This window comes from Perissodus microlepis, chromosome 13 (genome assembly GCF_051167445.1).
Source record: "Perissodus microlepis isolate ML-2025 ecotype Zambia chromosome 13, ASM5116744v1, whole genome shotgun sequence".
Lineage (NCBI taxonomy): Eukaryota > Metazoa > Chordata > Actinopteri > Cichliformes > Cichlidae > Perissodus > Perissodus microlepis.
Window position 1 is genome coordinate 876,948 of NC_140473.1, and position 12,138 is coordinate 889,085.

General features: G+C 41.6%; 1 protein-coding gene across 2 annotated transcripts in view; it reads left to right on the forward strand.

The window, feature by feature from the left end:
- The first annotated feature begins 1,112 nt into the window (after nucleotides 1–1,112).
- The window catches only part of vps8 (VPS8 subunit of CORVET complex), an 82,570-nt gene continuing 71,544 nt past the window's right edge, over nucleotides 1,113–12,138 (forward strand). For both annotated transcript variants that reach the window (XM_084948524.1, XM_084948523.1), the window contains exons 1-2: nucleotides 1,113–1,251; nucleotides 6,073–6,141. In XM_084948524.1, the coding sequence (XP_084804650.1) occupies nucleotides 1,180–1,251; nucleotides 6,073–6,141 (141 nt within the window). In that variant the 5' untranslated portion in view covers nucleotides 1,113–1,179. The remainder of the gene's footprint in view (nucleotides 1,252–6,072; nucleotides 6,142–12,138) is intronic.

Below are 12,138 nucleotides of genomic sequence, written 5' to 3' on the forward strand. Positions count from 1 at the left end.
GCTCTATTTTGTTTATATGTACGCAAATGCTCGAAATAAATGATCAATGAAAAATACCAAGGGGCGACAGAGAGGTGGAGGATCGGAGGATTGTCAAGCTCCCAGGCGTCTGGTAGAGGACCCGAGCTTGAAGGATAAAGTCTGAAGAAAGAAAATGAGAAACCAGAGAATTACCAGGGACTGCAGGACCAGTTGGAGCAGATGTTGAAGGAAAGTCCCAGTGATAATAGGAACATTATGAGCTATAACTCCCAAAAGTGGAAAAGTTGCTATAGCAGATTCCAGGAACAACATCAGAGGTCTCTGTCCAGAAGAGTGCAGTCCTAGGATCAGCTAAGATGCACAGATCCCTCAAACTCCCAAGGAGCTTGAGGAACACATATCATCCCCAGGGAGTGAGACAGTGATTTGTATTGTTCTGAGATATTACTATCCTTTATAAAATCTACATATATTTTTTATTTTGAAAAGAATTTATGATTGAGATTCTGATTAAAATACCTCAACAGCAGTATCTGCATCTATTTTTTGCTTGTTTCTAGAAAGTGGTTGTCTTTCCTTACATCGGTTAAAACTCTTCAATTGCAGGAGAGTTTTAAGCTTCTTGTGTGTGCATTTTGTAATGAATTTTCTTTGTGATTTTTTCTGAAATGCAGAATGTACAAAGCAGAGTTTGAATTCAAGCCAAACCTCATAAGCATATATTACTGTATTTTTTTAAAACAGAGACAATGATGAAAATATTTTGTGTGAAATAAGTAATAAGTAAGTAATTGACACGTATTATACAATATCAATTAATATTTCTTATGATTTGATTGGTAATTACACAAATTTTGTTTTGTTTGTGCAGTTACTTTTAAAAGTTTTTTTTTTAACATTTTTTTCATTGATCATTAAATAGGCTTTATAGCCAGAGTTAATTTAACGAGGAGAATGTCTGTCCATCCTTTTATTTCCACGTGTCCACACAGAGTCACTGGGAGGATTGAGCCTAGTTCACTGCTAGAAGTCACAGTGTATGAGTCCTGCGCTTTTATTGTGAAAGGAAGGACGAAAAAGCCCTTTTCGAGTTCCGATTTGCATTGATCTACGCATTGTCGCGCATGCGTAGATCAATATACGGAAAGCGCCTCTGTTTTCTGCAGCGGTCCGAGTTTTGTCCATGTAAATAGAGACATGTCGCATTCCCCGGACTCCCACAGCCTACTCTCTGCCTCTTCCCAGCTGAACCTGATGGAAGTGGACTCGGTGAGAGACTCTTTATTCGTCCTGCTTTGCTGTGTGGGGTTAGAGGGAGCATGAACTCCGCTGTGGTGTAGTTCAGCTGACAGCGGTGACGTTTAAAGGTGCATGAAGAGCTTGACTACACCTTGATCTAGGTGTGAAAGAATTACATGCGACTGCAATAAATTACCAACGCATGGGACTCTCACGTGAAAGGGCAAAAATGCCGTGTTAATAACGATCATTATTATCTTATGATGGCTCAAAATGAGGCCCAGTGGCGCCTGTTTGTTTACACTTTTTGAAATGGCCATAATATGATTTAATGTAGTGATGAAAGCCCATACCAGCATTACTGTTTTCAAGGTGGTGAACCCATTTATGACCAAGGCTGTATGTTAAAGTGTGACAGTTGTCATGTGATGCATGCTCAATCATCCAGGTAAGGAAATCCCCAAAAGTTAATGTGTTGTACACGCTTAGAATGAACTGGTTTTACGGCCAGATGAGCAGAATCAACGTTTTGGGATGTAATCAAGTGGTTTTCACTGTGCATCTCACGTGCTGTCGGGACGTGGCACAGTTCATCTAAATGAAAACCCCGGCAATATCGATTCCCCAGACTGGCAATAAACAAATCAGCTGTGGACATTTGTATTTATATAGACTAGGGCTGCCACAAACGATTATTTTGATAGTCGACTAGTCACCGATTATTTTTGCGATTAGTCGACTAATCAGATCATCATCCATTGGACGTACAGCTTATTGCACCAGCAGCATCTGCTCTTATATAACTATCATTAGCTTACAGCTTTAAGTGTGCTAACTAAAAATAAAGACAAGATGATAGTTTATTAAATTTTAATGAAATTTGCAGATTGTTTCGGTGAAGTTTAATAAACTCCTTGCTATCTAAAATATAACAGGACACCGGAGTAAATTCTCGAGCATCTCACACTTCTGATGATCAGCTGTCTGCTTGACGTTTATTCATCTGTGTAAAAACTATAACTTTAATCTCAGCCAAACCGATTTACTCAGGAACAAATAAAATACTAAAAAAAAGCCAAACAATAACATTTTGAAGTTATCTAAGTGACTTATATATATTTAACCTGAGAAAGACGGCGGTGGGTTTGAAAACGATTTGCCGGGAGTCACGGTGTTCTCACGGGCTCTGGTGAGCCGTGCCCCCGGCTAGCTATCGAGCTAGTGGGTAACAGACGTCTCCGAAAACGTCGGAGCACTTTTGAAAATATGTGGTGTCTTGATAAACTGAGGAGATATTTGAGGTTTACACAGCTACATTCTCGCCTAAAAATATGTTAAACGTTTATTTTGTGACCCAGAAAGAATAATAAGAGTAATATTAAAACTAACTAGCTGCCGCCATTGTTGGAAACTGAGCTGGGCTGCGCTATGAATTCTGGGACACAGCTTCTTCTTCTTCGGGGTTTAACGGCAGCTGGCATCCTTGTACATGCAGTGCTGCCATCTTCTGTTTCAGTCCGTTATTACACTCTTAAATCTACTACTTATTCCTGCGTCTTTTGTGATCTTACAAAGCTTCAAACGACGCGTCGACTATTAAATCAATCGTCGACGATTTTGATAGTCGACGTAATCGTGACTAGTCGACTAATCGTGGCAGCCCTAATATAGACAATCATAGAGATCATCCAATTGCAATTTACTTTGCCATTCCGATTTCTGATTTTCTCTTTTCCTTAGTTTGACCTGGTCCTTTTTGCAGATTCCAGTTTTATTTCTAAGAGCTATAACTGACATTCAATAAAAGCAAAAAAAACCCAACAACTTTTCTTCAATGCAAAATATTTGTCATAAAAAGAGAAATAATTCAAATTTTCCCCAAAGTGCTGTAAGCTCCATGATCTTCTGTCATTGAAACAACTGGAAACATGCACTGCTACTGGAGAGCTACAGATGAAGAGAAAATAAGCTGGTGTGCACCCTCCCACCTTTACCTCACCAGACAAAAGCAAGTGCAAAGATTTTTGCAACAAAACAAATGTCAAGTGCTTCCATCATTTACCATCAGATGTTTATAACTTCAGCATATAACAGGAAATCAATGCTTTTTTCTTTTTCACCCGTCTCCCCAATTGTCCTTTAACCTTCTTCGGTCCTCATAACGAGGCTAGCTTGCGGCTGCCTCTGAGCTCTGGATGTTGTTAATTTTATCCACTTTGTTATCAAGTGTCCATGTTCAGCTGAGTGAACGTGATTTAGTGTCTGGTTAGGTTTGTTGTCACGCACATTTTTGCAGTTTACTTTGTTTCTGCACTCACAGCAAAGAGCTTCCACGCTAACCACATGTTAGCTTGTTCTGTGAATGTGTGAGCGACATTGTGCTGCTGAGCAAGTGCTGTGCATGCCTAAAATCAAATGGTTCATAATAATATATGCGAGGCTGACTGGCCGGTCACTGGTCAGGGCCCAAAACATGGTGAAGATTCTTGTCTCTGGCTGATCGGTGCATCTGTGGTCAGTTTTAAGGAGAATGTTCCTTTTTTAAAAACAAAAGATGAGCTGTTGCATTTTTAAATGACATTTTTTACACTCTCAGCATTTGTTTTGTATAAAACAGTGTTCATTGTCCTCTGCAAAAACACCTTCAGTGCACAGATGCATTTCTTTTTAGTTCTTCTAATACATGATCTCAGATTTTCCTAAGAAACACTAATTGTCCACTTAATTGGGTACAATTAAGTACAATTGTTTAACTGCATTTGAATGGGAATTCTTAAATCAGCCAATCACATGGTATGAATTTAGTGCATTAAGCATAATTTCCTGGGTATTTCCCTGGGAGAAAAAGCCTTGCTGTTGTCAAAGGACTGGGAAGAATGGCGAGCCTGCTTCGTGCTGTTAGGAATGCAAGAAGAAGTCAGTAACCACTTGTTACAACCACGATATGCACAAGAGCATCCCTTTATGACAGCACTGTGCTCATTTTCTGATGGCTGCTTCCAGAAGGATAACGCCATCTCATATCAGCTCAGATATGAGGATGAGTTCACTGTACGCAGATGGCCTAAACAGTCAGCAGATCCAAATAGAGCAGCTTTGGGATGTGATGGAACGGGACATTTGCATTGTACTGCACCAGCTCTATCTTGTCAATCTTGAAGAAATGTCCTGGGAAATGTTTCCAGCACCTGAATCTGTGTTCAGTGAATCAAGCTGTATGATTAAATAATGATGAAATAATAGCAAGTTATTAGGGGATTCTGCTAGATTGGCCATTTGGCTGCTGTTTGCTTGAGGAGCAAGACTTTCTAGACAATGTGGGCAAAAAGATGGGTTCTTTTAATTTAATTGCACAAGCATTTGCCTGCATTAAGAGAAACAAAAAAGACAGCAACTGAAAGAAAACAAATCTTCCATTAGTAAGTATCAGAAAATTGATCCATAAATGGAAAAGTAGCTTTGGGCTTTGAGATCTTTCTTTGTGTTAGCTGCCTCATGAAGCCTAAAACCTCGGTTGGAGTTAGACAGTCAGCAGCTTTTTAAGGAGTCTTCTGGCTTCATGAGGACATTCAAAGCTCTTTTTTGGATATTGGCTGCTTTTTGTTCTGCTCTCTGTCAGAATGATCTGCCCCTAATTATGATATTACATAGTGGAATGTGTTTCAGCAATAATTAAAATGTACTTTTCTACTCTGTAGGGTCTCTTTCTTCAACTGAGACATTCCTAACAGGCTTCACAAGACACTGTGCTGCTGTCATGTAAAGTAATATTAGTAACATATCCCTGCATTGTAACCTTAGCACATATTTATGGAAGGCTCTCATAATACAGTGTAGCTATCTAATGCTGCCATCTGTTGGTCAGCTGCATCAAAGCATGTGTACACACAGAGTGCAGTGCTTGTCATTTGTGTTGGGCTTAAAAAGCAGAGAGTTCAGGATAGAACAGCTGTCGTTGCATGTGTCCATTATGCAAAGCTGTATATGGAACCTTTGTTACATGTGTCTGTAAACCGCAGCACAATCATCTCTATTAGATGTGACCGAGTGTTTGCTGTGAGAGCCACACACAGAGTGGACGTTTCGTCTGGAGTCTGCAGGAGCACGATCTGCTTAAAAAGTGAAATAGTGTCAAATCATTTTTTAGGACACAGACTCATAATTCTTATAGAGAAGAAATTTAGAGGAGCAGTAGAAATGAAGTCTGTGTTCCTCATGGGCAGAAGTGCATCAGCTGTTGTCCATATAAAATCAACCTTCAGACTCATTAACAACAGTAAATTTACCTGCAGTGAAAACTTTCCTTTAATTTGTAATGGCTGGATGGGATAAGTCTGTAAACTGCAGTCTGCAGGTCTTTACACAGGTGATTTATGTGGATTAAGCACCTTTGGCCTCGGCTTCCACAAACAGTCAGACTGTCCTGAACCAGTCCAGTGATTAAAACTTCCACATGCTACTGAAGCTCCAGTTTGTTAAATGGAAAAATTGTTAAATTGCAAATGTAGCTTGATTCTTTAGACTTCGGGCATCAAAGAAACAGCACCAAACAACAGTAAATAGCAAAATGAGCTGGTTGGCAAGTTTTTCATGGGCACTACCCACATACTCAACTCTGCTGCTCACAAATGTATTTTCCTTGCAAAGCAAAGCTTAGTTTGAAGAATGTTCAGTCACAAATTACAATTGATTATTACATGGATTTTTAAATTGTAGTCATAATTGTGCTGTATGCTCTCTTATGTTGGTTTGTGCTAAAATGCATTGTGTACATGATAAGTTAAAGCAGGAAACCGAGACACTAGTGTAGCATTCTGATCCTGTGTGTTTCTGTTTTACTTTTGTTCTCAGATTGATGATAAGGAGTTTGACATTCCACAAGTGGATACACCTCCCACACTGGAAAGCATTCTCAATGAGGTATTCCATGTAAAAAGTGTTTATAATTAGCTACAAAGCTTTCTATGTATTGTGGTAAGAAAAAGCAAATATATCATTAAAATGATCAAATGATGACACAAACACACACACATTTAAATCACGTTAAACATCAATATTGATGTTTTCACGAGTCTCTGGGAATCATATTCTCGTTGCCAATGAAATGTTTATTTTTAAATGATTATTTTTAGGCCTTTTTCTGGCTTTATTGGATAGTTACAGTGAAGACTGACAGGAAAGCAGAGGGAGAGAGTGAGGGGGGGAAGACATGTGGCCGCGGGTCGGACTCAAACCCTGAACCCGGGCCCGCCGCTCTCAGCCATATGGCATACGGTTGCCCGCTCATCCCACGGAGCTAAACCACACCCAAGTGTATGTTTATTTACAGTGTTTTTCAGTCAGTCCACTCCACAGCTTTCCAGCTGCCACACTCCAGCTCAGCCAATCACTGCTCTATCATCAGGTCCCTGCATTGTACTCAAATAGAGGACGCATAATTAGCTGATGACGCCACACCTTGAACCCACTGCTCCTCCCCTTCCCTGCAGCTGAGCCACAAACCACACCCTGTCCCATACCCCCACTTCTGACTTAGGCCGGGGAGCCGTGCAGCCTAGCCTACCTTACCCCATGATCAGCAGTGACTATGTGTACCCCCAGCCTATGGACCAACTTGAACTTAAAAGGCTGTAAGCCCAGATACCACTGGGTGATCTGGCTGTTGGCATGCTTCATGCTTCATGCTACTGTAGCAGGGTTTGATCTGACCAGAGCGCCCCAGGAGGTAATGGCGAAAGGAATCAACCACCCCCGTCGACCCGGGGAATGGGATACGCATGAAACTGTGAGACCTCGTTCAGGTCTTGTGGTAGTCAACACAGAACCATACAGACCCATCTTTCTACACCACAAAAACTGTGGGGCGTGAATCTTCTATTAGTCCCATTTTCAGCACTTCCGCCTATTCCATCTTAACAATTTGTCTTTTGTGTAACTGATAGGGCCGTGAGCACACCATCATGCCAGGGTGCCTGTCAAAATTGTACTCTATGTGAGTGGTACAACCAGGCAGGATGGAGAACACATCTGCAAAACGCTGTTGCATTGCAGCAACATCCGCTCTCTGGGCCTGTGTGAGATAGTCCTCACAATGGAGGGAGGTGGGAATAGTGAAACATGGCGTCCCCGGCCCCAGCTTATTTTTTCCCCTCACCAGGCTCGCCAGAGAAGTGGTTTTAGCTTCTCTCGATGCTTTGAGGAGGTTAAGGTCAGCGTCCCCCACCATGGCTCTTTGCCACTTGGCCAGTAACTTTGAGCTAGAGAAAGGGAGCAGTACAGCACTTTATCTCTTGGTGAAAATGGTCTGGGCCTAGCCCCTCTGTTGGGTTCCTGTTCCTGGGTCTGGAGGACATTCTCCAATGACAGCCTCCCCACTGTGTGTAGCTTTAGTCCAGAACTTATTGAATTTATTTCTTAGGTGGGCTTGGACTTTCCTCCCAGTTTTCTTTAAACACCCCCGCGGCTTCCTGCCATAGAGTAACTCAAAGGGAGAAAGTCCTGTGGAGGCCTGGTGTAGCTCCCACAGGGCCAACAGCAGAGGGTCTAGGCAGTGATCCCAAATGCATTCATCCTTGAGAATCGTGGAGTTTTATCCAGCTGCTCCACCAACACATTGGTCTGAGGGTGATAGACGCTGCAGACACCAACCCACAGCACATTGATTGCTTCATCAAAGGCAGTGCTTTAAAATAATTGGAATGTGTGTAGTTTCTGTAGAGATTGTGGAAATGAGAGACTGGGTTTAACAATGTCTGTAAACAGTTAATGCAATTCTTTTTTTAAACTGTGGAATGAAAACTGAAAGTCTGCCGTCAGTTCCATCTTGATTGCTTGATTTAAAATGTATTGTGGACACGTACGTAGGAAAATGACGACAATGGTGTCTTTGTCCAAAAACATACAAAATACACAACAAAATATACCAAACTGTACCGTTAGTATCTCAGTGCAAGTTTCACGCCTTGTCTTGTGACACAGGTGGTTGTGCAGTAGGGCTGCCACAAACGATTATTTTGATAGTCGACTAGTCACCGATTATTTTTGCGATTAGTCGACTAATCAGATCATCATCCATTGGACGTAAAACGTACAGCTTATTGCACCAGCAGCATCTGCTCTTATATAACTATCATTAGCTTACAGCTTTAAGTGTTTAAGGTATGTGCTAACTAAAAATAAAGACAAGATGATAGTTTATTAAATTTTAATGAAATCTGCAGATTGTTTCGGTGAAGTTTAATAAACTCCTTGCTATCTAAAATATAACAGGACACCGGAGTAAACTCTCGAGCATCTCACACTTCTGATGATCAGCTGTCTGCTTGACGTTTATTCAGCTGTGTAAAAACTATAACTTTAATCTCAGCCAAACAGATTTACTCAGGAACAAATAAAATACTGGAATAAGCCAAACAATAACATTTTTAAGTTATCTAAGTGACTCATATATCATGTTTAACCTGAGTAGCGAAAGACGGCGGTGGGTTTGAAAACGATTTGCCGGGAGTCCGGTGTTCTCACGGCTCTAGTGAGCCTTGCCCCCGGCTAGCTATCGAGCTAGTGGGTAACAGACTCTCCGAAAACGTCGGAGCGCTTTTGAAAATATGTGGTGTCTTGATAAACTGAGCAGATATTTGAGGTTTACACAGCTACATTCTCGCCTGAAAATATGTTAAACGTTTATTTTGTGACCCAGAAAGAATAATAAGAGTAATATTAAAACTAACTAGCTGCCGCCATTGTTGGAAACTGAGCTGGGCTGCGCTATGAATTCTGGGACACAGCTTCTTCTTCTTCGGGGTTTAACGGCAGCTGGCATCCTTGTACATGCAGTGCTGCCATCTTCTGTTTCAGCCCGTTATTACACTCTTAAATCCTACTACTTATTCCTGCGTCTTTTGTGATCTTACAAAGCTTCAAACGACGCGTCGACTATTAAATCAGTCGTCGACGATTTTGATAGTCGACGTAATCGTGACTAGTCGACTAATCGTGGCAGCCCTATTGTGCAGTATGTGTTTCACATAAATATTTTTATGCACAGTATTTAAGGCTTCAGTCAGATGCTGGAGGATGGTGGGTGATGAGTGTTTTGTGTTATTATCATTTGGCAAAACACGTCGTCACGCTGCACTTTCCCACAAATATTTAATGAATGGGTCAACGTGACTGTTCAAGTACGCTTTGAAATCAACCGTGGTAATTATGTAGATAAATAAGAACAAGGAAGTCCACGTATTTAATTCCTGTTGATTACTTGTTATATTATTGTAATTGTAATTAGTTACTTGTAGATGTAACCTTTAGTTAAAGCTTCCTGGGTTTTATGTGTTAGATTCTCAGCTCGGGCTTTAGAGGAAAGCCATTGTCAGTTGTCCGACCCTTTGACTGAACATTCCCTTAGCGGTTAAATTGCATGCATGTCCAGCAACTATACAGCAAAATAAAAGCCAGTAGATTTTAAAGTGGGCAGTCATTAACCAAAGTGTCCTTGGGGAGGTAAACAGCAGCTAAATAAATGTCCTTTGCCTCAGGCTTTTGTAAAGCTTACTCAGTCTTACTCTGGCCTGTTACTCAGGCTAATCTTTCCACTTTAATGTGTTATCTTTGTTATCCTGGCACGCCTACTTGTGTGCCAGGATAATAAAAGACGGAGGCATATGTTGTGACTTAATACAGTCTTAACTTTAGCTGGTTGGCTAATAACAACTAATAGCTATTAGCTTTTATGTGTGGATGCTGTTCTGTGTGTGGTGTAAGAGTTTCAGGTGAAAGCACTTTTTTTTAGCTGTTTCTCAATTTAAATAGTTTTTCATCAGCTGCAGTGACTTCTTGCTGTTGCTTGATGGTGTAACAGTTTTGTGATGCAGACACCTGTACTGGACAAATAAGAGGGCTGTTACTGTTACTTTGTGTAGAAAAGGCGTGTCTGTAATCTGATTACGATTCATTTTTCTTCCAAACTGACAGTAGACTACAGTGACTTGATGACAAATGGTGTTTGCCTATTCAAAGTGCCCTTGAAAGGACGCCAAAGTAAGCATGTGGGTGCATATAATCTAATCAAAGCAGAGCACATTAGAAATGTGATATTGGCTACTTACCGGTTAACTCCCTGACAAAAAGTGTCTGCTTAGTGAAAGAAATAAAAATATTCTGCAGGTGGTATAGAGATAAGAAACACTCCATTTTACCATACGCTGTGGTTAGTTGTCATGCCATAGAGAGTTAAGAGCTTAAAAAAAGCAGTCACGAGAGCAAATTCTCGCGAAATAACAAATGATCAAAGTTCTCTTTGATTCAGACATAAGTCAGTTTGACATTCTGGCAGGATCTGACGTTTCAGACCCACACTGGAGTTGTCCTCATGGGAACAAGCCTTGCCCGCACTGACTGGTGTGACCAGATGGGTGTGCAGTGTTAAAGCTGAGAAAGATCTGTATCCCAGCGAGGCTGTTTTCTTTTGGATTGGGAATAGTGAAAATGTAACACTCATAAATGCCTTAATCTTACTTCTATGACGTGTTTCGGCTTTTTCCGTTTGGGGGTCACTACAACAGATCGCCTGGCTCTATCTCACCCTACCCATAGCATCCTCTTCTCTCACACCAACCCTCCTGATGTCTTCCATTGCTACATCCAGGAACCTTCTCTGTGGTCTTCTTCTTTTCGTCCTTGCTGGCTGCTCTGTCTTCGAAATCCTTTGTCCAAATCCTTTCTCCCTCCTCTGCACGTGTGTCTAGACCTTGGCTAGACTGTAAATGGCTGTGGTGAACCCACTCCTTTTCTCTTTCCACAGTGTTCGTTCTCACATAACGCTTTTCCTTTGCCGTCTCCCTCTTTGTTGTACATCTAGCCTCCCAGTACTCCTGTCTACTTTGTTCATCTCCATGACTGTTGAACTTTTTCATTGCCAACCTCTTCCTGTGAATGCTTTCCTGTATCACCAACACTTCATGTTCTCCTTCCTCTGTCCAAGAGGATACACCAGCATCCTCAGCACTCCAGTCGTGCTTTCTCAGCTCCTCCCTGAACTTTGTGGAGTATTCCTCCTCCTTCAACCTCCACCATTTAAATCCTTGCCTCTGCCTTCACTCGCTTTGTCTTCTTAATGTCTGAAGCCATTCTCCAGACTGCCATCTGATAGAGCCTGGCTACATTCCCCTCTGACACCACCTTACAGTCTCCCATCTCTTTCAGATTCACTGTCATGCTAGCCTTGCTATGCTATGTTCATGTCAGAATCCACCAACATCTGTCCTTCTGCGTTTCTCTCCTTAATACCATACCTACTGAACACCTCCTCATCACATCTGTTTTCTTCACCTACATGTCCACTGAAGTCTTCTCCAGTCCCCACTCTCTCCCCTGTGGACACTGTGTCCTACTTAATCCATCTTACTCTAGAATTAGTCTTTCTCCTTAAACTGACATCCAACCTGTGGTTCATATGCACCGATAACATTCAACATCACCCATTTGATTTCCAGCTTCAGACTCGGACTGATCCTGTCTTCTTTCAGAGTTAGCCTTCCTCCATTTCTCTTCCTGTCTACATCATGGTAGAACATTTTTCAGTCCATTGCTCCTGGCCTTCCTTCTCTTCCACCTGGTCTCCTGCACATATATCTGCCTTCCTTCTACCGATCTATCAGCCAGCTCCCACCCTTTACCTCTCATACAGCCTACATTTCCAGTCCCTACTCTCACCTTCGCTTTCCTGCCTTTCTTTCTGTTATGCTGTCTGCTTCCCCCTTTCCTCTGCTTTTGTCTTCAGCCCACAGTAGCATGGTTTCCACCAACCCTCTGTTGGCCAACAGCACCAGAGGTGGTCATTTCCAGTTTGGAAATGTTATTTTTTTTATCAGACGCATGTTTGATTTGGCCAAGATTTTACACCAGGTACCCTTTTTGATG